At 32.5% G+C, this 22,782-nt stretch overlaps 8 protein-coding genes across 8 annotated transcripts; 6 read left to right on the top strand and 2 right to left on the bottom strand.

The window, feature by feature from the left end:
• The first annotated feature begins 854 nt into the window (after positions 1 to 854).
• Tsp_02183 (NIPSNAP domain containing protein) lies at positions 855 to 1,242 on the top strand. The gene is made up of 2 exons (XM_003377984.1): positions 855 to 998; positions 1,081 to 1,242. The coding sequence occupies exons 1-2, from the start codon at positions 855 to 857 to the stop codon at positions 1,240 to 1,242; spliced, it is 306 nt and encodes a 101-aa protein (XP_003378032.1).
• Positions 1,243 to 1,899: 657 nt separating this feature from the next.
• On the top strand, positions 1,900 to 3,821 carry Tsp_02184 (conserved hypothetical protein). Its single transcript, XM_003377983.1, has 6 exons — positions 1,900 to 1,970; positions 2,097 to 2,179; positions 2,288 to 2,376; positions 2,740 to 2,771; positions 3,483 to 3,502; positions 3,772 to 3,821. Exons 1-6 carry the CDS (start codon positions 1,900 to 1,902, stop codon positions 3,819 to 3,821), a joined length of 345 nt encoding a protein of 114 aa, XP_003378031.1.
• An 855-nt stretch (positions 3,822 to 4,676) lies between these two features.
• On the top strand, positions 4,677 to 6,887 carry Tsp_02185 (conserved hypothetical protein). Its single transcript, XM_003377982.1, has 6 exons — positions 4,677 to 4,720; positions 5,069 to 5,231; positions 5,284 to 5,533; positions 5,836 to 6,197; positions 6,281 to 6,346; positions 6,759 to 6,887. Exons 1-6 carry the CDS (start codon positions 4,677 to 4,679, stop codon positions 6,885 to 6,887), a joined length of 1,014 nt encoding a protein of 337 aa, XP_003378030.1.
• A 5,565-nt stretch (positions 6,888 to 12,452) lies between these two features.
• On the bottom strand, positions 12,453 to 15,063 carry Tsp_02186 (40S ribosomal protein S15). The gene is made up of 8 exons (XM_003377981.1): positions 14,912 to 15,063; positions 14,701 to 14,734; positions 13,999 to 14,096; positions 13,809 to 13,847; positions 13,202 to 13,436; positions 13,061 to 13,130; positions 12,649 to 12,750; positions 12,453 to 12,604 (listed from the first exon to the last, which is right to left on the bottom strand). Exons 1-8 carry the CDS (start codon positions 15,061 to 15,063, stop codon positions 12,453 to 12,455), a joined length of 882 nt encoding a protein of 293 aa, XP_003378029.1.
• Positions 15,064 to 15,247: 184 nt separating this feature from the next.
• Positions 15,248 to 15,568, top strand: Tsp_02187 (hypothetical protein). Its single transcript, XM_003377980.1, has one exon. The coding sequence runs from the start codon at positions 15,248 to 15,250 to the stop codon at positions 15,566 to 15,568; it is 321 nt and encodes a 106-aa protein (XP_003378028.1).
• Positions 15,569 to 16,057: 489 nt separating this feature from the next.
• Tsp_02188 (NADPH--cytochrome P450 reductase) lies at positions 16,058 to 16,384 on the top strand. Its single transcript, XM_003377979.1, has one exon. It carries the CDS (start codon positions 16,058 to 16,060, stop codon positions 16,382 to 16,384), a length of 327 nt encoding a protein of 108 aa, XP_003378027.1.
• Positions 16,385 to 17,697: 1,313 nt separating this feature from the next.
• On the top strand, positions 17,698 to 19,568 carry Tsp_02189 (enoyl-CoA hydratase/isomerase family protein). The gene is made up of 10 exons (XM_003377978.1): positions 17,698 to 17,754; positions 17,978 to 18,127; positions 18,180 to 18,264; positions 18,325 to 18,458; positions 18,558 to 18,636; positions 18,690 to 18,835; positions 18,894 to 18,980; positions 19,045 to 19,197; positions 19,247 to 19,385; positions 19,447 to 19,568. Exons 1-10 carry the CDS (start codon positions 17,698 to 17,700, stop codon positions 19,566 to 19,568), a joined length of 1,152 nt encoding a protein of 383 aa, XP_003378026.1.
• A 1,095-nt stretch (positions 19,569 to 20,663) lies between these two features.
• Tsp_02190 (hypothetical protein) lies at positions 20,664 to 22,458 on the bottom strand. The gene is made up of 7 exons (XM_003377977.1): positions 22,367 to 22,458; positions 22,254 to 22,308; positions 21,955 to 22,198; positions 21,615 to 21,791; positions 21,453 to 21,563; positions 20,987 to 21,115; positions 20,664 to 20,749 (listed from the first exon to the last, which is right to left on the bottom strand). The coding sequence occupies exons 1-7, from the start codon at positions 22,456 to 22,458 to the stop codon at positions 20,664 to 20,666; spliced, it is 894 nt and encodes a 297-aa protein (XP_003378025.1).
• Between the last annotated feature and the right edge of the window lie 324 nt (positions 22,459 to 22,782).

Raw genomic sequence — 22,782 nt, 5'->3', positions numbered from 1 at the left:
TTTTTGTGATATAGCTTTTTTAATTATTAATTCCATGCACATTGATGAATAATATCAAATGTGACAAATTGAGATTTTAATATTTTGATGTAAGCAGATTAGACGATTGCAGTTGAAACAATAGCGTTCGCAATTAAGGTTAATCATCTGTTTTTGCTTTTTAGCTTTAATTGCGAATGTTATTCATCTTTCAATTCTATATTACAATAGTTTAATAATATTATTCTTTTGTTGTAGCATTTCTCAACATTTAATTGTTTTTTTATTCAAATAATAATATTTAAATTGAAATAATTTTCAAAAATTAATCCAGTTGCATGAAACATTAAAAAAGAAATAATAATAAAATTTTCAACTAGCGCTAATAATGATGAATGTTTTAAAATGTTGATTGAATTAAAAAGGAAGAATTAATATGTTTACTTTACCACCGTTTCAGTCATTGTTTATTATTTAATGATAGACTGTACAATTGCATTCCTTACATATTTATCCTGCACTTGTTGATTTTGAATAATATAAAGAAAAATTTTCAAATCTGATTAAAGTATACAGTGGTTCGTCAACATTCGCAATATGTGCATTCCGGTAGAACCGCGAATGTCGAATTTCCGCGAATACTTGCCGCTTCTGTTCATACATCTTACCGATGCTATATAATCCTACGCAATTGTCTGAAAGCTTCAAGGGATAATATCACAGACCGTCTGATGATTTGTATGTTAAATATTTACCCCGTATTTATTTTTTATTTTTTTTGATTGAGTGTATAGCAGTCAAAATCAGTGCCAGAAAAAGATGGACTGTCTGGCGCATTTTTTTAAAAAAAACATTGTGACTATAGTATTTACTTCATGCATTACGCATTTACTCAAATTTTGCGTTATTTTTACGCTGCATGCTGCTGGCATGAAAGCGGACATTCTGCACTTCCAGACATGTCTGGACTAGTTGACCAGTCTGGAGCAAGCGTCTGGAAACGCGGGACCGGTGCTGTCGTAAGCCAACTTCCCATTCGCAGCGCCTCCTTTCCCTTCACCCGAATGTATTTATTTATCTTTGTCATCTTAGCATTAGTAGCGGTTACTTAGCCTCTCAGTTTGGTTGCGTTACGACTATGGTGTACAACCTCATAAGCGGAAACAACCTTGCGCTGAACCTGCAGATCCACAGCATACATACACACTAGGGAATAAAAACAGGATTTATCTTTTTGGCGGTTTTGAAATCCGCGAATGTTGAAAGGAAACTGTATATAAAATCATAATTAGCTTCAGTTCATTTTGTTTTCTTGGGAAAAGAATTGGCGACTGACATATGAAGATGAAAATTTGCTTTATGAATACTGAAACCAAAGCCACACATCAGAAATAGGATTAATCCTATTGGTCAGATTTAAAATTTGGGTCTGATTTAACAAGAAATGCTACTGCTTCACTACACATTGAACCTTTTTAACGAAAGCAGGATGATGATGAATGGAGCATTCCTAAAGTTAAAATTTTCATTTACTTTCAGTAGAATGATGCAGAAAACATTAACAATTTGTAAAATGAAAAACAACTAGGGAGGGATTATAAAATTTGATGATTGAAAACGTTATACATTGATCACTGCCCATAAATTCTTGAGCAACACTGGCGACAATTCATTATCACTAATTTTCTTTCATTTCAGAATAATTTGAAATTTTACATGTCAACATTCAGGTTCAACATAAAGTGTTGAACGCTATTAATATGTTGACGTCGAAAATTCCATGTTTCTTGATCATCAATTAAAGTTTAGATATTAAAAAAAAATTTTTCAAAATTCTTCATTATCATAAATTATAGTTTTATTGTATGTTATTGTCATAAGCTTGCCGATCAGAGAGAAAAACAGAGTTGAGACAGAGGGATGCTTTTCCAACCTGGCTGGCCTGATAAGGTGAGCTCCGCTGGTGCACATCAGTTTTATACTTTGTTCATGTGTTTATTTGTGAAATGTTTTTTCAAACCTCAACATATTTTCAACAAACATTTCCACAAAAAATTAATAATAAGAAAAGTAGGTTAAATGCAAAATTATTTTTAAATTAAACAATACTCACACAGTGGTGCTGTCTGTCGGCTAGATTGCGTCAAACAATCAGCCAGAGGTTTCAGTGCAGCTGCTAGGCATATATGTGTGTATGTAAGTGTGTGTGTGTATGTTCTCATATGAATCATTTGAATCATTTATAATTTCTTCTACTGTAATTCATCATACGTTGATTTTGTTGTTTTTAAATTTTGCCCAATTTTAGTTCTTCTGAAAAATAAAATTCCAAAACACCAAACCACTCATCGTCATCTCTCCATTAAACAATCATGCTCATCTATTAATTTGTATAAGGTAAGTTTATATTGAAATTGCATTTCGAGAGAACAACAATTTAACTAAATTATTGTTTCAAATTCAATGTATAAAAAATATATACAATATAGGGCATCAGTCATGTGAACTTTATTTTCATTATTTTCAATTTTCACCATCGTAGGCGCAAACAATTATTTCTGTCATTTTTACAAATTTCAAATATTAATTACTACTTCAAAAAAATTAATTTTAAAAATTTCATAAATTATATATTTTTCATAAAAGCTACGCAAACAATTTTAAATTGTTATTAACAATTTTCATAAAAAATTACAGTAATACATGTTTGTGTCATTTCCTCTTTGTTATTTTAAATTTTTGAAAATTTATTTACTTCAGTTATATGTGCAATGTTTATTCTGTGTAAAAAGGTAAGCAATTAATACGCTCGCTGTTCTGCTTTCTATGTATTATTCTTTTTTTTCCTTTTTAATTTTTAAATTCACTTTATCATAACTGTCATTCAATTTTCATGTTCAAATAGTGGAAGTGAATTTGTTTTTCTAAATTGAAATGAAGGTTTCAAAATATTTTTTCTCATCCATGTAATTTTGCATATTTTTTAATGAAAGTGATCTTTGAAAATGTCCATTAATTTCAATTTAAATTCATTTTAAACTGTAATTTTGTTTTTGGATATCATCCATTTTACTATATATAATTTCTTCAGTTAATCGCACATTCTGTTTTGCTTTTCAATGGTGATAATTAATAAAATGTTACATTTTAAAATAAAATCAATTATCAACAAAAGCAGCATCAGATTTTAATTAGTATAAAATATAGCGTTGCGTGAACAGTTTAAATCTTCTACATTCATTTCAATTCAGTTTTGACTGAAGTGAAATTTATTATATTAAAATTTCAAAAATGAAAACCTTTTATTTTTTGAAAAAATTTTTTTAAAGAAATTTTATTTTTTTTTATAATTAAATATTTCATCACCACATATCCTCAAATAGATTAATAAATTGGTGATACACCTGTTCATGAATAATTCCATTCAAATGTCGAATTTCAGTAAATTATTCTAATTTATCACTAATTAAAATTCGACTATATTTTTTAAAATAAATTTTGAGTATAAATAACCTAATCGCTGGTATGAAATTTGTTGAAATTTGATTGAATCACAGAAAAACTGCAAAAGTTAAAAAGTGTCTTTACCATTTGCAACATTTTTCAATTTTAAATTGTTATACTTTTGAAAATTGTATTTTTTTGCAGACAACAAAAACATCAACTTTATGTAAAATTGAAAAGCGTAAACGGATCGATTTGAATTTAAATAGAATGTTTAAAGAGATATTAATCATTTTTTCAAAAAATAATTACTAAATGTTCAAAAAATATTTGTTTACATTTCTTCAGTTCTACGAAATGTTGATTTCGAATTTTATCAAACTGCCGTGAAATGTTAAATAATAATGTGTGTATTATGCTGGGGAAAATATTTAATAAAGACACGAAATAATGTGATGCATTTTTATCATTTTTCTCTCTCAATTTCAACAACAAAAATGAACGAAAAATTTTTTATGCAAAGTTGCATTATTGTTTTGAAACATTATTGGAATTTTTTATTTTTGAATTTCAAAATAAACTGAAAAAAACAAACATTTTGTATTATCATTTTTTGTTTTTTATTTTGACTATTTCGCATTTACAGAATTGCAATTTTTATCACTTTTCTAGAAAGAAATTGCTCAACGTCATTAAAAAAAATTTTTATCAGTGTAAAACATCGATTTATTATTTATTATTATTATTATTACAAATTGTTTATATCATCGTTTTTGTTTTTTTTCTTTGACTTTTCATATAAACAAAACGTAAGTAAAACTCAAATTAATACAACAACAACAGCAGAAAGAGATAAAAAGTAAATAATTAATTGAACACTAAAAATTGTGGCGTTCAATTTGTGAAATTTTTTTTGTCGTTCATATTCTTCTATTGTCATATTGATTTTATTCATTGTTTGCATTTGAGTTCGTTTTCAAATAATTATTGAATTAATTTATTCAAGCGGTGTAATTAAATTAAATTTTAATCAAACAATTATTTAGACGCGTTAAAAATTTGTATGATTATTTTTTATATAAACATTTTCTATGTGAAATGAGATGAAATTTGCAGTTTTTCTTTGTTTATACGTTTTGAATTGATTTTTTACATTATTTTATTTTATTTATAACAGTTGTTCAATATCATCTGTTGATTTAAACGAAATTATTGTTGAGGGGTTTCAAATTGTAATTTACATTGATGAAAAAATGTCATCCAGCAAATTACGGAGCAACAGCGGTGGCTGTGTTATGTATGTAAATTTATTCGAAAGAAAGCAATTGGTGAAAATTGATTTTGAATTTTCGAAAACACTGAAATAAATTTTTTGGCAAAAGAAAATTATGATTAAAATTTTTATTTATCTTTAAATAAGAACAGCATGATCGATTTTATTGTAATTATGTGTAATAATTTCAGAACGTGAAAAAAATTAAAGTTTCATTTATTTATTATTTGAACGAAAAACTAGTTTTCAATTGTGTTTGCGTTCGGTTTGGTGTTTTTTTTCCTTTCATTTCATTCGACCAGACTGTTCGTTTTGTTTGGTTGATTGAACCGACAACCGATCTTCTGACAAACATCGCTTTTCCAATTCCAGACAGACAAGCAAATCAGACGCAAACAGAAACACGCACAGGCAGGCAGGCAGGCAAGCAGACAGACAGACAGACAGACAAGTAAAAACGTGGGCATTAGGGGAAGGCCACTGGCCGCAGCGAGCAGACAGCGGCCGGTCTCAGTTCGAACTTGTCTTCCGATTGGTTGTTGAGCGTTGATTGACGGCGCTGCAATCGTCTCGGAACGCTCGTCTAGAGCAGCCGGCGGCGGCGTCTGCGGCCGGCCGGCCGGCCGACCGGACGGACGGACGGCCTCAGTCGGCGGCCGTCGAGTTGGAACGTTGCGCTCGCCGGCGTCCGCGCCTGCGCTTGGGCTTGGGCCTGCGTGCGCTGGGTTTTCCATCGATTTGAAAATTGTCGGCCGCCTAGCGTCAGACACTTCCGAACACGTCTAGACTGGAACCAGCGCTTTGTCGACGCCGACGATGCCGCTTCGTCTGGGACGCGTCATTTTGTTATTTTAAAGCTCGTTTTCCTTTTCTTCTGACTGTTGTAAAAGAGAAGCGCTCCAACCACCACCACCACCACCACAACTGCAACCACTGCGCTTACTGTTGTTCATATTACTACAGTTTTATATGTCTGTTCTATTTTTTAATCTTATCTCTGTGGATTCTTTTTCTTTGGTATATTTTGTTTAAAAAGAAAATTTCACATACCATACGAGTGAACGCGTTCACATTGCACTTGTTTGTTGCTTTGTGACAAATATATATATGTATTATTTTTTTTAATTATTAATTTTCAGTAACAACACGCGTCGCCAATTGTGGACGTGAAAATGTTGGCCGGCGACTGACTGGACGAGAAAGTGAACACTTTCATTTTTTTCATCAAGCGAACAAGCATAGTAACACACACAAAAAAAAAGTAACGCCCGCTGAACCCTGGCCAGACCGGGCCGGACAGCAGCAGATGGTCATTCTGGCCGATTTTCTCATGCCTTGGCGATTGTGCCGCAAATTGCGCCGTCGTCCACTTTTGCCGTGGTCATTAGTCGACGGCCGTTGCGCAACGCGTACACTGGGCCCGTCGTCCAATTTGGGCGTTGCCGTCGACGATTCGGCCGCGGCCGTTGAAAACGAACTGAACCGGGTTCGAACGTCCGTTGTGAGTTTTTATGTTTAAAATGCAAATTTTTTTTTCTGACTTTTCTTTTTTAAATCCAATTATTTCTGTTCATTTTTTTCCAGGAATTGATGCTGAATCGGATGGATGAATCTCCTGACGAGGCATTACCAAATTGCTCAGAAGAAGAGGTAAATAATAATAATTAATATATACATTTTTTTAAAATCAATTTTATATTTTTCAGTAATTATTATTTTAACTTTGTTTTCTTTATTCTTTCTTTAAACTAAAAATTGAACTCAATTCGAAGAGAATTTCAATTGCAACCGAAACACAACAGTATAACAGTAACTTCAAATAATACATAGATTGATAGATGATCAATTACTGAAGGTTAAAAATTCAGAAGATTTTGTGATAATTATTTTTTTCACATCTCTCTTCCACTTGTTGCTATTGTTAATGGTCTTATTATTTGTTCATTGAAATGCAAAAGCTGCATTGCTCATCTTGTTGTACTTTGATGATGATGATGATTCATTTATTTATTGTTTGTTTATCTCTATATCAAATTATTCCACTGCAATGTGTTTGTGTTAGAAACGGGAAACACTTTCAGACATAGTAGCATCAGCAGCAGCCGTAGTAGTAGTAGTTGCAGCAACAGCAGCAGCAGTAGTAGTAGTAGTAGTTAGTAGTAATAATAATAATAATACTAGTAATAGTTAGTAGGCAGAGTAGTAGTTGCAAGAGGCAGGCACTGAGTATGATATGTAAAAAAAAAAGAAATTAATGCATAGAAGCTAGAGAAACTTTTATCATACTCGAGAGCAAGAAAATGACATTTTTTTAATTATTTTTCACAACTAGTGCGCTCAGAGAAAGCAAGCAAGAGCCACGCTTCTAACGATTTTTCACCTCCTCTGTCTGTCTGTCCGTCTGTCTGTCTGTCTGTCTGCTATAGGCAATGTTGCAATTTTTGATGTGACGCGTGTGTGTGTTTGTGTGTGCGTGTGATTTTCATAGTTCACTGGCTGAATCGTATATCTGCATTTACGAGTGTGTTCATGAACTTTTCTATTATATACTTTCCTCTTTTGAATTTATTCAAAACAGCTACAAGTCAAGGAGCGCATTTATATATATATATGTATATATATATATAATTTGTTTACTTCCATGCGTAGGAAATTTGTTGTCTGTCTATTGATGATTGACAGACAGTTCAGCGCATCATCTAGGCATGACTGTGTGTGTTTACTCAACCCAGACATCTATCGGGGAATAGTGACAGTCACTGTCTGATTGGTACTGAATGTTACGAGCACGTTGATTAAAAGAAAAAAAAATATCTGTATATATTTTAAAAAGTAAACAATTACTGGACTGATGATGTGATCCAGTTGTATTTTTTTTGTTGGAAAATTTTCCACAGTACTACTTGTTGTTTTATCAGTTTTCAAACGGACAAGTATAATAATGATAATAATAATAATAATAATAATAGTTGCTGTGATTTGCAAGGCCGGTTCTTATTTCTCATAGTATTTGAACAATTTATGATTGCTTTTTATTAAATAATTTTAATATGTATATCTATTGCAAATAAATAATCCGTTTCTTAATTAAAAAAATTTGTTTAGCATGTTTTTTGTTGCATGCCGAAATTTGTAAAGTCAGACAGACGAGTAGAGGAAAAATTAATTAATTATCAATGATTCAATATTTAAACAATATTAAACCAACATTGACAACTGGGCGTTATTGTTGTTTATAAACGGTTTTTTATTTTGCTTGTTAATATTTTTTTTTGAAATTCAATTATTGTTTGTTGTTGAACATGCAAAATTGATTAAAAAATGAGGACGAGTTGTCTATTTCTTTTTTTTTTAATATATTCACATTCCAACAATAATTTTTTCAATGCTTGCAAACGTGAATGATTTATTATTTATTTGAAAAAAAAAGAATAGTAGTCTAAGGATACGGTATTGAGAAATGTAAACAAATTTAATTTTCATACGTTGTGTTTGGAATTAATTTTCGCAGTAGATTTTTGATCTTGCGTGAAGAGAACAATTTGATTTCTCTCTCTTTCTCTCTTTCTTTTTTTAATTCTCTAGTGTTCATGCATATTTGTATTATTTCAAATGGTCACTTCGTATGAAAAGCACATCTTCTTTGACTGACTAGGGTTGGCAGATGCCAAGAATAATTAAAATTTGCAAAATAGTCATTTGTTATTGGCAAGTAAAATGATGATTTATTTTATTATTATTTTTTTGACATTATTATGCAGATGCTATATATATATATATATATATATATATAATTTTTTTTGAATTATTTGCATTCAATGACGAGACGTATCAGTGGAACCAGACAGAGGCAGAGAGAGAGCAGGAGAGCCGTGTGGGGGTAGTAGGGGTTCTCGTGGCTTGTTGTTTTGCTTTGCTTTGCTTTGCTTTGCTTTGCTGCTTTCATCTCCAACAAATGATGATAATATATATAGCTGTGCTTTCAGACAAACAAGTGTTTGTTGAAATATTTATTTATTTTTTATTGATTGTGTGCGATTGATTGAAAATTGAGAAAAAGAGAGGAGCATGAATGAAAGAGAAAAAAAGTAGTCGTGCAAAAATATATGTCTAGACTTGATGATGAACAATTGAAAATTGTTGCAGTTGGTTGCATTCAAATGAAGTTATTATTATTGTTTTGCATTTAAATTTATTTTCAAATTATTTTTCTACTTCACAACAGAGAGAGTACATATTTGTACAGTACACTCAGTAGTAGTAGTAGTAGATGTAGTGGGCAAAGTTAATTTCAGAGAATTGTGGCTAAAATTTTGATTTGGAAAAAATTCACCCACACATTGCAGACAATTGTTGACATTTGTGCTATAAAAGAGAATTATTTTAAAAAAAAAGAATAGCGTGAATAGGATCTTCTCGAAAAATTGGTCAACAAAGGACGCGCGATGCATGTCTGTCCATGTGTGATGAAGGATATTTTTTTTTTGTTAACGTCGTCGTCTGAGATGGTACTGTTTTTTTTAATTTGTTTTTTTCTATTCGTTTTTTTGTCTGATTTCTTATTCTGGCCATTATGTTAATGTGTTACTAAGGCATCGCTGGTTTTTTTATTCAAGAATTTGTTGCTTCTGCTGTAAACTTTGTCTGCAATTTGAGTGTATATCTATTGATATTGATTGATTGAACACGACCTCAAAGAGTTGCAATAATAATATTTAAAATAATTTGTCTGTCCTTGGTTTATCATCATCATCATCATCATCATCATCATCATCATGAACAGTCTTTTTTTCTACATATTTCCATTCTTCTATCCGTCGTTGCTTGATAGCCAATCACTAAACAAAAAAAAACAAATGCTGACCTGATTCATTTTTTTTATTCTTGAAATTTGTGAAGAAAAAGACGACAAATTATGCAGAACAGTTTTGATGGCTAATCTAATTAACGTTCGGTTTTTGGTAAAAAGTTAACGTAAAAAATTTTTAAATTCCTCAACTCTGATTGGTTGGTTGGTCAAGGCTGTTTTTATTATTCTTTAGTGAATGAAAAAAAGGGGCAACGTTGTGTTGTTCTCTCTTTCTCTCTCTCTGTCTCTCACGCTCTCTCTACCTCTCACCCCACTCCACCTCATATATAGTATTCATTGTCTATGCGTATTTGTAATCCATTTTTCTTCGTCAATAAGCTTTCCATAATAATAAGAATAATCATAATCATCATCACAGCAGACGAGCTAGTTTAGAGATATCACTATGTCAACCGTTGTGATTACCACCATTAGCCTATAAATTTTATTATTAATTTTTTTTTGTTTTTCTTTTGTTTCAATTAGAATATGTGCAAAAATAAAAGACGTCTGATAATCAATGTTCAGTGTATTCTGATGATCATCCATTGATGACTGGGAAGTGATTGGATGCATATTTCTATTTCCACCGGAAATTTCAGAATATATTTTTCACAATTGGAGGGGGGGGGAGTTCTCTTGAAAAATAAGAATTCAATTATTCTCAAGAAATTTCTTTCATTTTTTAATGTTGCATGTTTTGTAATTTGAAAAAAATTTGCTTTCAAAGTGTTGCAGTGGTTAGCATCAAAATGTTACAATGGCATTGTTGTTGAATATGGAAAATATTCTGATCTCCGTGATTTATGTCATATAAAAATAAATTTTTGTTCAGTGCGTTGTCTGCTTGAGTGGCAAAGCATCGTTGCAAACTTTTCCATGCGGTCACATGGTACTTTGCAGAAGATGTTTCGTCAAAACTATTCAAGTGAGAAAGAATTTTTCAACTTGATTAATTAATTTTAATAATTTATCTTTCAGGTAGCTTTAGACGAGAGGCAGTTGCCATTGCGTTGCATTATTTGTCGGAGTCGAATTGTGCGACTGAAGCAACAAATTTCTTCCCGGTGTCGGGTAGCGGTGCGCACAGAGCCTGTGCCGATGTTCTCTTCAGAATTTGAATCTTCTTCAATGCCATCTTCTGCAATTCGTCGACCCGGTTATTGTTAATATTCCAAACTTCCAATCCGCTGCTTCATTTTCATTTTTGTAAATATATGACTTATTGTGATTGTATTAATCTTTTTTTTTCGTCATTTTTTTTCATATATACATCATATTTATTCAAATTTTCAATCGAATTCCAATGTAACATTGCCACGTGGTTGCTTGAAAAGAGAAAGTTGCTAGTGTTGTTGGTGTTGGTCTTGTAGAGAGACCCGAAAACACACAAGCAATTAACAAAAAAAATAATCAGCTCGGCTGCTTCAGTAATAATTTTATTTCTGTTTTTATTTTTTATTTGGTTTTTTTTGCTTCTGTCCATATGGTAATGATTTAACTTATTTTGTTGTTGTCGTTCTTGTTGTTGATGTTGTTGTTTATCTTTTTTTTTCTCCCATTTCTTGTAAACAAAATTATCAGATGTTACCGGCACTGTTCGACCCCAGGCAGTCTCTCGTTCTCGTTGAAGAAAGAGACTCTAAACCCAATCACTGTGCGCAGTTGTAAACAACAAACGAATTCTTACTTTTCTATTCAAATTTAGCAAAAGTTTTTTTTTAATTTCAATTTTTCACACATCTAATTATTAGTTTTTGATAGCTCCCCTACCTTTTGGTTATTTTTTTTTAATTTTTTGAATCTATCATCTTTTTTTAAAGCTTTTTTTTGATTTGCTTTCAACTCTGCTGCCACGTGGTTATGCCGACTCTGATTGTAATTTTTTATTGTTGATTTTTGTCGTGTATAATAATATGCATACAATGATAGATCGATCACACACTTTTATTATTTTTCTTCATTGTCAGTAAATTCTCCAATCCAATGCTTTATGTTGAGCAGCCTACAACACCCCCACCACGACCGAAAATGCTCATCGTCTATTTATCAACATATTATAAAACAAGCAGCCATATATATATATATATATATATATATAATATGTATATATATTGAATGTTTCGTTTTTTTCTCATTTGATTTTTTGCAAAAATTTTCTCATTCATTTATTATTTTACTCATGAGATGACAGATTTTTCAATCCTTTGCTATTTTTTGCCAGTTTGACTTGTGCCAGACTTGAACTGATGATGATGATGTTCACCTATGGCAGTGTCAGACATGTCACCAGTATCACAGACTGCAAATTATTGTTACGTAAACACTGTTCATCTGTCGTTGGAACTTGACAGCATATATCTATCTGTGTATGTATATGTGAAGTCCATCGTGATTGTGTGTGGACATGATGACAATACATCAAAGCAATTCGTTTTATTTTCACCGTGAGAAAAAATATCGTTTGTGATTTACATTATGGGTTCTGTGAACGAGAAAAATGATGATGATGATGATGTATTTTATTTGTCCGTTTTGCATCTTGTGTTTTATTTTGTCATTTGACTGTAATTTTTTTCTATTTTGAATGTCCTAATATAGTTCTCTTTGCTGACCAAAGTAAAAACAAAAAAATTTTATTTCGAATTGTTCAGTGAAAAAGCAATCACTACTGTCAGTCACTAAAAGATATATATAGCAGCAGTGTATGTAACAAACTCTGCACGTGACATGTTCTATTTGAAAACGGATAGGTAGGTTCTCATGGATTCAGTAATAATAATTATCGTTTAGCCTTCTTTACCATTTTTCCTCTCCATCTATCTATCCATCCACATATATACATACGGATGTTATCAGGAAATGCACATAATCGAACAAAAGATACGATGCGCAACAGTATTTTTATTAGCCAACCGTTTGCCGTATGGATAGATCGAGGTCAACACGTCTGGATGCTGACATCATCAAAGTCTGGTTTCTTATTCTTTGCATTTTCTTACCCCAAATAGTGGAAAATTGATAATAGCAAGTGATAACTTTATTCTCACCAAGCCGACCTTAAGGGAACGTGCAAGTAAATTTTACTTGACAAAAGTGAAACCAGACATTTTGACAATCAACATCAGCAGCAGCAGTAGCATTGCATCGATAAATGACACTGACCCAGACGTCGGAATCGGGCCACATACAGAACAGAATACTCCTTTTTTTATCTTATATAATTAATTCAATTTTTATTTTTATAAAACTTTCACTCATTTATAGTTAAATTTAAAATTTAAATGATAAAAATCTTTTTCGTATATATTGAAGAAAATAACTATACAAATTTCATTTTTCTTTTTCTTTTATAAAAAAATCATCAAAAATATTCGAAACAATTTTTTCATTCCATTTTTACTTTTCAAAAATTGCACATCGATTGTTTACATCGTGCTTTTTTCCACTTTTCAAATTTGCATTCAATTCTCATTTCAATGGTATAAATCGTGAAGAATGCGTAGCTCCAATACCAGGACGACCGTGTTTCACGGGCTTGTAGGTTATTGAAAATTCGCCTAAATAATGACCAACCATTTCTGGCTAAAAAAATTTTTTTTCTTAATTAATAAAATTATCAATTTTCCATACGAAAGTGAGTAGAAGAAAATTACCCGAATTTCTATCTGATTGAACACTTTGCCATTGTAAACGCCGACAATGTTTCCAATCATCTCGGGAATGATGATCATGTTGCGAAGATGGGTTTTCACGCATGCCGGCTTTTCCAATTCAGGAGCTTCTTTTTTCGCTTTGCGAAGTCGTTTCAAAAAAGAATTCTGCTTTCTTTTCAAGCCTCGATTCAAGCGACGGCGAGCCCTAGCGTGCATAATCTGAGCCAAGTCTGCCCTATAATTTTTCATTATTAAACAAACAATAAAAATAAAAAATAATAACAACTAAAATGGAAATTTAAAACTTATAATTACAATATTCATACTTGATTATTATTAGTTCTGTAATTCAACAAGTTACAGTACTACCAACAATACTTTAAACCATAACAAATTCTATTTTTCAACGCTAAAATTAGATAAACCATGCAATAACTAAATAAAAAAACCTTCCAGGATAGAAAACTGCTAATAAATTCAGAAATACATAAATTCAATTTATTGCTATTACTATTTGACACATGCTTTCCACTTTGCTATTATTCCCACCAGTTTACAATTTAGGGTTAACAGGAAAATTCATTCGAAAGTGAAAATAAAAATAAACATGAAGCAAGAAACAAATCGTAACCATTCAACGCCACCACTTAATAATAAAAAAACTATGAAATAATGCATATTCAACAATAAAAATGCTATATGTCATCCAAACAAAGCTTATGATATTAATAATTCATTAAAAATTAACAAATAAAAATTAAAACGATGCACGTTCAACAAACAAGAACATAACTTACAAGTTCAGATCTAGCAAATGTTCCAAATCAATACCGCGGTAGGTATACTTCTTAAAACTTCTCTTTTTCTTTAATTCTGCTGCTGCATCTTCTCCAGCCTGTCAAAAAAACAAAATTCGTTAGAGCGTTCGCGATAATAAAAAACAATAAACGTGAAGTTCTTTCATCAGATTGAAGAAATAAAACAGCAAATTAACTTCAATAATCATGCTACTGAAACAAAAATCTAATAGAAAGTTCATTTTTCAATTCTAAATACAAGCTAATGAAAACGTTACTGAAATGTTAATGGAAATGCTAACATGCAATTATTATAATAAAACCGCAAAAAATATCAGGATGTGTGTATATCTTATTAAAAAAATCTAAAAAATTAAAAAAATTCTTACCATTTGTGATTACTTCAGTAAACTGCTACTGGTTTCAATGCGTCCACTTACTGTAATGATATACTAACTTGATTGTCAATGAGGTGACACGTATACTTTTATAGTACAAAATACGAAAGTTGCGTTAGTGTTAAATGTTAACACGAAAGTAGGCAAAATCTTACTTACATTTGAAATTTTTTTATCTGATTAAAATCACAGATGATTTTACTGTTCCAGTAAATTCCAAGATCTATTTATATTTTATTCTACCTGAATATCCACAGTTATATTATTATATAGTATAAAATGCGCAACATAAATGTTGATGGACTTGTCTTAAACTTGTTGGTTTTGCTTGTATTTTACTGAAAATTAGGTACTTATTTGAAAAAGTTAATGAGGCCGTAGATACACTTGTTTCTAACATGTAAAAAAGAATTTTGTAGCCAGTGTCCCTGTGATATTTTTGTAACGGACTGAGGCCGACGTGTAAGAACTGTATTTCTCTAGACGACGAAGACAAAGAAGAACAATGAAGCTACCGTAAGCATATGGATACTTGAAGATCAGAAAAGAAGTTACGGTAGTACGTTGTTGGCATTGAGCGGAGCGATAGTTGTTGTTGTTCTTGAGATGTACGGCGTCGGATCGGTGGTGGTCCTTGTTCGTATTTGTTGATAAATATTGTACTCATGATCTGTCTTATGCATGCGAGAATGTTACCGGGAAAGTGTGAACTGGGGCCGGCGGTAGCCAGACGGAAAATGTGATCGCGCGGACGAACCCTCCTGTTGACATCTTACGGTGGAGGCATACGTCAAGAATTGCGTCAAATGTAGTGAAATGGATGAAATGGTGAAAACGCACTGTGCTCTGTAATGTCTGTACCGTTACCTACTGCTGCGTGGGACACGTTAACCGTTGACTTGGTTGGACCGATTCACTCTGCGCCATACGGACAATGGTTCGCTGTTACGTTAATTGATTACTGCAACAAGTGGCTCGAAGTACATCTTTGTCATGTTGTCACTACCAAGGTCATCGTCAACTTTTTGGAAGATGTTTTTTCAAGAGAAGGGTACTCTAAAGAAATCGTCTCCAACGGCGATGTTCAGTTTATTTCGCAAGAATTCAAGTCTTTCTTGGACAGACGTCCATTAAACACAGTAAAGCGTCCCTGCAAGCAAATGGAGGCGTAGAAATGAAGAATTGTGTGCAAGCTGCCATCCTTACGCTTTGATGCTTTGAAAACGTTCCTCACGGCTGAAGCCTTCGTACAAAATTGCAAGTTTTCGCTCCGGCTAGCAATCGAGAAAGGCTTACAATAGAGAGTCAATCCAAGCAGTAGTATATGAAGAAATACGCTGATCAAAGACCAGTGCTGAAAAGGTATAACTTCAGATGTGCTGATTACGTTCGTGTCCGTTGTCAAGGCCTATCTAAGAAAGGGTTTCGGTTTTCTAAACCGTTCAAATCGCTGAACAAGTTGAACCAGTCATTGTCCTCATCGATGCAAGTCAAACAATGCAGATTGTCGTCTTCATAGTGTGGGAGATCCAGTGACGCATAAGAATAAATAACATCATTACCATCTGGGAACATAGGAGAAACTTGGATCTCCAAAAATAGCGTAGCGAAGAGATAATCGACATCGCTGAAGATAACGGGGAAACTGTCTGACTGCAAAAATGATCCCAAGACCAACACGCAGTATCACTGATATCTTTTCATCTTTTGCATTATTCATTCCAACATCCATCGAAAATGTTATTCGAGAAATGGCTAATCTGATAGGAAGAAGCTGCTCTCGGGAAACTTGGAAACCTCTTGACGTGACAGATTTACGTGCCTACATAGGCCTTCTTATATTAGGCGGAGTCTGCAGGTTTCGACGTGAAGCCACTGGAAGCCTGTGGAACGCTGAAAATGGAAGAGCAATTTTTCCATCAGTCATGCTTCTGAAAAAATTCCATCTGATATCGAGAATGATAAGATTCGACGATCACAATTCCTGAGCGTCACGTCGCTGAAAAGACAGGTTGGCAGCAGTGAGAGTCATGTGCGATACATGGGGTAGCACTCCACCAAGTCTGTGCTAGGCATTTAAAAACACTACGTTGTATTATATATATATATTGTATTGTATTATATATTTCTTGTGTATTATATTGTATTGTATTGTATTGTATTGTATTATATTATATTATTTACTTTCTTGATTTTTAGTTGTTTCCATTTTGTTAATGCCGTTCACTGTTGTTTTTTATTGTTGTTGTTGTTGGCTGTTCTTTACTGTTGTTGTTGCTGCTGTTGGCTAGTGAAAAATAAAATTCACTATTTAACTTATTTTTTGTATTGTTTTTTCTTAATTATTACTATCGCATTTGATATAACGTCACTTTTGTACAATAAAATAGAGAACAATGATAAAAATTATTTTCAAAAATACTGATAATGAAAAAGTATAAACTACACCACAAATGATATATTCAAATAAACAAAATTTCAATGAATGACAAAACTTCAGACAAACAATAAAATTTTGGAATAATAAATATTTCCATTATTAATGTTACGTCACTACTATTAAAGTTACGTAATCCTAAATTGAATATTTGAACCAATGAAATGAAAAAATATTACAGCTAATCACAAGGGAAGGATTTGAATCAATGAGCAATTAGACAAAGAAAGCCAATAAGACAACGACTTGTCGGCCCAATAAAATAGCGCGGTCAACGACCAATAAGAGTAACGTGGGACCGGTCTGGACCATCCCAGTTCGGTTCTCTAAGATATCTTGTCCGATAAGAACATCAGCGCGTGCGTTTTGGAGAACGTGCAATGCGATGTCTGCTGTTGCACAGCCTTCCTGATAGCTTCTTGAAAAGCTAGTTCAGTATATTCCAAAAGTCACGTGCATATTTCGTAAGTTTTCACACTGTTTATGAAAATGTCGCGAATCATTGCTTCTCGATGTTGTTCTACAGTGACATTTTCTACTCGCACTTCTTACTCATTCGTTGGAGCGCATAATCTTCGTTTATAGATAAATCCATAGCTTGCGAAAATTACATTCTTCAATTTAATATAAACTTCGTTCAGTTTTATTATCACTTCGTCATAACTCTTGCAATATTTCACATATTCAAAGGTGGATGCAGTTAAATAAACAGGCAAGTTCAACAAAATTTAAGAAACCAGAATTTCCATTCTCTTCTAACATTTATGGCTTTGGGACTGACATTGAATTTGTTAAGAGTAAGCGTCTCGTTTATAATAGCTAATAAATTGCAATGAAACGCTCAGAACAATTAAGCTCCATCATATGGAACGCAGCCCAACGCAAAAGTCAACAACAGCTTTAGAACAAGGTAGTCTGTATGTATAAAGTAATCAAGTTCGAGATGTTGATGCTTTACTGTACCACTACAATTACCAAGCGAGCTGTTGATCATTTTAACAATTAATTGGTAGTCTGGTATTTAGCTGATGTCAACGATGGCAGCTTTTTTGAATAAGCACTTCACATTTGCGAAGAAACTTTCAATATCTGTAAATGACTGTATTTTTAAATTCCTGGAATCAATTAATTGTCGCCATTTAAGTGGATATCTGCTACGCGAAGCTTATGTCAATCAGCATCTGAAGTATTGTTCCACGAATCGAATGGAAAGTTATTGGTTACGTTGAATCGCCCTACCGCTTTGAACGCACTGAATATTAATATGGCTAAGATGATGTTCGAAAAACTGAAAGTATTTTTTGCCATTTAAAATTTCCATTTTGTTCGTATAATTTATGTTTTAGAAAACAAACACTGACAACTCCACCAAAATGGTTATTCTTAAAGGAGCCGGTAATAAGGCCTTCTGCGCTGGTGGTGATATTCGAGGTTTCCACGTAGTTTTTTAAAAGAGTCGCTTGGTTTAAAGGTAATTTTTTTTGTTGACAGCGCTTGCACTTTCCATCAAAAACAATGACGGCTTAGTGGAAGAATTTTTCCGTGAAGAATATAAACTCAATTATTTAATTGGCAAGTTTCGAGTGCCATTTGTTTCGCTCATCGACGGCATTGTCATGGGAGGAGTGAGTATGCATTTGTACACGACTAATTGCATATATTTTTATGTTTTTTTGTATATATTTTCAATGTATGATCTTATTATTATTTTTTTCATGTTTTAGGGAGTTGGCTTGTCTGTGCACGGTACATTTCGAGTTGCAACTGAACGGACGGTGTTTGCCATGCCAGAAACAGCAATCGGTTTTAATTAAATATTTGATTATTACCTCATTCTTTACATGTGTAGAATTTAGGATTGTTTCCTGATGTTGGTGGCAGTTTTTTCCTTCCTCGATTAAAAAACAAGCTAGGATTTTATTTGGGTCTTACGGGGGCACGACTGAGTGGTGAAGATGTGTTTGAAGCTGGCATTGCGACGCATTATGTACAAAGCAAATGGGTAATTGAAAAATTATTTTTGTTTTCCATTTTTTTTATTTGCTTATTTAATTTTTCAGATGCCAGAGTTGCAATCTGAATTGATCAACGCCAAAGAAATTAATTCTTGCTCAATCAAAACAATTTTAGACAGTTATCACAGAAAGGTATTAAAAAACTATTATTTTTTTTACTTGAAGAAAAAATGAATCTTCTTTTTTTCATTTCAAGAGTATCACATCAGATCGTGAATTTTGTTTAAATTTTTGTCTGCCGAAAATTGAGAAATTATTTTCTGTAGCAACTGTTGAAGAATTGTTCCATAAATTGAAGGAAGATGGCTCGCAGTGGGCTACAGAATGCCTGGAAACCATGAAAAAAATGGTATTTTTTTTTAAATTGCATTTTGTCAGTGACTGATTGTTTATTTCAGTCACCAACTTCATTAAAAATTACCCTGCGACAGCTGAGAACAGGTATGTGGTTGGAATTTCGTGAATGCTTCCAAATGGAATATCGCATTTCCCAACGGTGTATTAAGGAGCACGATTTGACTGAAGGGATACGAGCAGGTAGCATCAGTGTTGAAATATTTTATTGGTCAAATTTATTAAATGTTGTTCAATTAAATAGCGCTGTTGGACAAGGATAAAACGCCGAAATGGATCCCTGGAACACTCGAAGAAGTTACAGAAGAAGATATTGATAAATATTTCAAAGTGCTGCCTGCAGAAAGAGAACTTTATCTGCCATAATTTAAACTGATTAAATAAATTTTTTTGGAAAAAACACTGATACAAGTTTGCTTGATAAAGTGGGATCGAAATTTTTTAATTTTTAAGTTGATTATTTTTTGATACAATATTTAAAAGGAAGGTAAACCAACATTACGATGAAATCTGAGCATTTTGTTGCATAATCTTCACATTTTTACTAGAAAAAATAATTTTTTTATATGAATACTCATTGATATTTCTACAACACATTGTTATGCATTACTATGCCTGTTATTGCAGTCATGTTTGTGAATTGATTTTATTTATGCTCAGAAGAAGGTAAATTGCTTAAGGAAAAACAAATATTAGATTAAATGTATCGACATTTTCAAGTAAAATGTAATATTTGAAACGAAAGCAGAATGGACATTTGAAAATAACTGTTGTAATACTTAATTATCTTTAAATTACAGTATAAAAATTTAAGAATTGAGTTACAACAGAGAAAAACTTAATTTTTAACTTAAATAAAATGGCATAAAAGTACTGCCGGGGTTTTACTTTGTTGCTCAACTTGGTGGATGCTAAGTGATATTTTATATTCACCTTACGTATTGGTAATGTTGTAATGTAATGGTATTGGTTGGTTGGCTTCGACTTGTTCATTACAGATCTTCCAACCTACCCATTAAAATATGTTGCAAGTGCAATAAATTTTTAGGTAAATCACAGCAACACTACACGAAGCATTTCGGTTAAGAGCGATATACTTGAATTCATTCAAGTTTCATAGCTGGTATTCTTCTTGCTATTGCTTGGATTGCTCATATGAGTGTAACATCTTGCCAAGTGCCTAAGTATACTTCTTTATTTACTCTGTCTACAGTTTACAGTTTCATGTATTTTTGTGAATAATATAACTATTTTTTAAAAATTTGCATCATTTGATAAAGAAAAGTGATTTTTATAAGGTAAATGCATATCAGCAGACGTTCATATGGGATAGTATGAAGAACTGAAATAGACATTATTTCATCTTGCTAGTGAATCAGTAATTATGAAAGTTCCCTCTTCACAGGAAATGCTCAAAAATTGTTTTCTTGAAACGGACATTCCGATACTGACAACAATTATTTATCCAACAAGACAAATGCTTTCAACTTCACAAAATGTATCACTGAAAAGAACACCGGATCCACGCCCAAGAAGAAACATGCAAGCTGTAAAATAAAATTCAAGCAATGCTATTATTATCCGTAGCTGGAGCAGAGCGATGCCATTTTTCTTTCAACTTCAAGTACATGGGATGGAAAAAAATATTGTTGTAGACGAACATTCCGATCAATAAAATGGCGAAACCTCCAAGCTATTGTATAAATAAGAAAATTGATAAAAAGCAGAGTGCCAAAAATGATTGTCATTTTTCTCTACCTGCAACAGTACAAACGACTGCCAACCTGCAATCAACGAAACGCCCCAAATAAAAAATACACGAACTGAATCGAGAACCATCCTTGTAGTTGCATTCATCTCTTTAGTAACACTTATTCCAGCGAAGTTGAAAAAAGCAATACTGACAATCAATCCTATATATACGGGTAAATGGATTATTTTAAACGACAAAATAAAACAGTCACAAATCAAATGAAATGTACCTATTATTGGAAGTAAAATTAGCATGTTGTCCTCAATTTGATGTACAGCATCTAACACGTTTTCCAGACGACCATCGGGATCTGTTGAAAATGTAGCTGGTACTTTAATCCAATAAAAACAAATGCAAACAACCGTCATCAAAATTACACCAAAAAGTCCTAAACAATATATATATATATATATATATATATATATATTATTTATTTATTCCAAATTTTAATCACATTTTACAAAAACAATTTCAATCGAAAAAAAAACTCTGCTTACCTTCCAATCCAACTGCTAACATTGGAGCAACATTGTATTTGCTGATAAATTTCTGCTCGTACACCATCTGCAACGCTATGACAATCTGTGCAATTACAATTAATAAATCACCTAAAATATAATTAATTAATGTTGTTTGTATAATAGAAATAACGGAATTACCTGAAATCATTCTATTCGGATCAGATATTTCCGCACTGGTCGAACTGAACATCATATCCGAAACACCAACAACAATCAATCCACACAGAACCAAAAACATTCCAATCCATTTGAATACAGCCAATGTCATGCCAAGGAAAGCAACAGAAAATATGCCGGTGAAAATAACCGTCGCACCTATAATAACGGTAAATAACAAATAAAACACTTGTGCACAGGTAAACTGTTGAGAAATTGATTTTAATGTGAAAAAATTGAACGGGTGCATAATCTAAAAAACAAAATTTGGTCCAATATTAAATTTAAAAACAAAACAAAAAAAATGTGAAATAAATTTTACCTCTTAGCATTTGAAAGCTGGATGCGTTAGTCATAGTCAAGCCAATATACATGATCGATGTTGCAGTCATGTCGCACAAAGTGGCCGGGAGAAAAATCAAAAAATTAAATTTTTGCCTGTCCACAAGTTTATCGTTATCCGACGTCACTTCGAAAGAACGAGAGAATTTTGTCCGTTTCCAGCAATGTTCGATTAGGAAAAAAGCTGGCAAACATGCAAATTCACCGACAAACATGAGAAGAGCCTAAAATTTAAAAGTACAACAACTTTTTAACTATTTTAAATTGTCACTTGTTCACTTGAAAAAATGGATGATTGAACGGTCGTCCAAGTCCGTACATCATATCGGCCCATCTGAAAAGGGAATGAAATTAATAGTAATAATAATAAGATGATGATGAATATCAATTACTTTGCAGCTAAAGTATTCAAAGTACCAGTGATGACCATCAGGAAGGCTAAAAAAACTTGATACTTGGTCCAACCGTTTTCCGAATTGGCCATTGCAGGCAAATCTGACTCTGGGATAGTCTAAACAATAAAGTAAACAACAACAACAACAATATATGCTTTTTGCTAGTGTAAAGCAGTGTAATTTTGGTTGAATAAAAACGTCACAACTATAGGACGGACAAACAGAATTCAAATCACCAACTGACACTTGTGAAAACGTTTAATCTGACAACTAACAAAGCACTCTGACTGATAAATGGTGTAAAGAAATTTTAGTCCCAAAAATTTGTTTTCCTTTCCCTGTTCCCTTAAATTACAACACTGTTGACAAATATGAGCTGAAAATTTATACAGAAATAATAGTCATTGCAGAAC

The sequence above is a fragment of the Trichinella spiralis genome (genome assembly GCF_000181795.1).
Source record: "Trichinella spiralis strain ISS 195 chromosome Unknown Scfld4, whole genome shotgun sequence".
NCBI classification, from domain to species: domain Eukaryota; kingdom Metazoa; phylum Nematoda; class Enoplea; order Trichinellida; family Trichinellidae; genus Trichinella; species Trichinella spiralis.
The sequence above is the reverse complement of the archived record's forward strand: the minus strand, read 5'-3'. Positions and strand labels throughout refer to the sequence as shown.

What these genes read in the sequence shown, in the direction of transcription:
- Tsp_02183 (XM_003377984.1), top strand. Translation starts at nt 855, where the DNA reads ATGCATTACGCATTTACTCAAATTTTGCGTTATTTTTACGCTGCATGC. An exon ending in AACGCGGGACCGGTGCTGTC is followed by an intron (nt 999 to 1,080) that starts GTAAGCCAACTT and finishes TAGCATTAGTAG; the next exon opens with CGGTTACTTAGCCTCTCAGT.
- Tsp_02184 (XM_003377983.1), top strand. Translation starts at nt 1,900, where the DNA reads ATGCTTTTCCAACCTGGCTGGCCTGATAAGGTGAGCTCCGCTGGTGCA. An exon ending in CATCTATTAATTTGTATAAG is followed by an intron (nt 2,377 to 2,739) that starts GTAAGTTTATAT and finishes TATTTACTTCAG; the next exon opens with TTATATGTGCAATGTTTATT. An exon ending in TATAAATAACCTAATCGCTG is followed by an intron (nt 3,503 to 3,771) that starts GTATGAAATTTG and finishes ACATTTCTTCAG; the next exon opens with TTCTACGAAATGTTGATTTC.
- Tsp_02185 (XM_003377982.1), top strand. Translation starts at nt 4,677, where the DNA reads ATGTCATCCAGCAAATTACGGAGCAACAGCGGTGGCTGTGTTAT. An exon ending in ACCGGGTTCGAACGTCCGTT is followed by an intron (nt 6,198 to 6,280) that starts GTGAGTTTTTAT and finishes ATTTTTTTCCAG; the next exon opens with GAATTGATGCTGAATCGGAT. An exon ending in CAAATTGCTCAGAAGAAGAG is followed by an intron (nt 6,347 to 6,758) that starts GTAAATAATAAT and finishes TGTTTGTGTTAG; the next exon opens with AAACGGGAAACACTTTCAGA.
- Tsp_02186 (XM_003377981.1), bottom strand. Translation starts at nt 15,063, where the DNA reads ATGAGTACAATATTTATCAACAAATACGAACAAGGACCACCACCGATC. An exon ending in CGTGAAACACGGTCGTCCTG is followed by an intron (nt 12,751 to 13,060) that starts GTATTGGAGCTA and finishes AGATAAAAAAAG; the next exon opens with GAGTATTCTGTTCTGTATGT. An exon ending in GTTGATTGTCAAAATGTCTG is followed by an intron (nt 12,605 to 12,648) that starts GTTTCACTTTTG and finishes CGTTCCCTTAAG; the next exon opens with GTCGGCTTGGTGAGAATAAA.
- Tsp_02187 (XM_003377980.1), top strand. Translation starts at nt 15,248, where the DNA reads ATGTCTGTACCGTTACCTACTGCTGCGTGGGACACGTTAACCGTTGAC.
- Tsp_02188 (XM_003377979.1), top strand. Translation starts at nt 16,058, where the DNA reads ATGATCCCAAGACCAACACGCAGTATCACTGATATCTTTTCATCTTTT.
- Tsp_02189 (XM_003377978.1), top strand. Translation starts at nt 17,698, where the DNA reads ATGGAACGCAGCCCAACGCAAAAGTCAACAACAGCTTTAGAACAAGGT. An exon ending in ACGGCATTGTCATGGGAGGA is followed by an intron (nt 18,459 to 18,557) that starts GTGAGTATGCAT and finishes TTCATGTTTTAG; the next exon opens with GGAGTTGGCTTGTCTGTGCA. An exon ending in ATTATGTACAAAGCAAATGG is followed by an intron (nt 18,836 to 18,893) that starts GTAATTGAAAAA and finishes TTAATTTTTCAG; the next exon opens with ATGCCAGAGTTGCAATCTGA.
- Tsp_02190 (XM_003377977.1), bottom strand. Translation starts at nt 22,458, where the DNA reads ATGGCCAATTCGGAAAACGGTTGGACCAAGTATCAAGTTTTTTTAGCC. An exon ending in GTTAGCAGTTGGATTGGAAG is followed by an intron (nt 21,116 to 21,452) that starts GTAAGCAGAGTT and finishes CCGTATATATAG; the next exon opens with GATTGATTGTCAGTATTGCT. An exon ending in GGGCGTTTCGTTGATTGCAG is followed by an intron (nt 20,750 to 20,986) that starts GTTGGCAGTCGT and finishes TTTATTTTACAG; the next exon opens with CTTGCATGTTTCTTCTTGGG.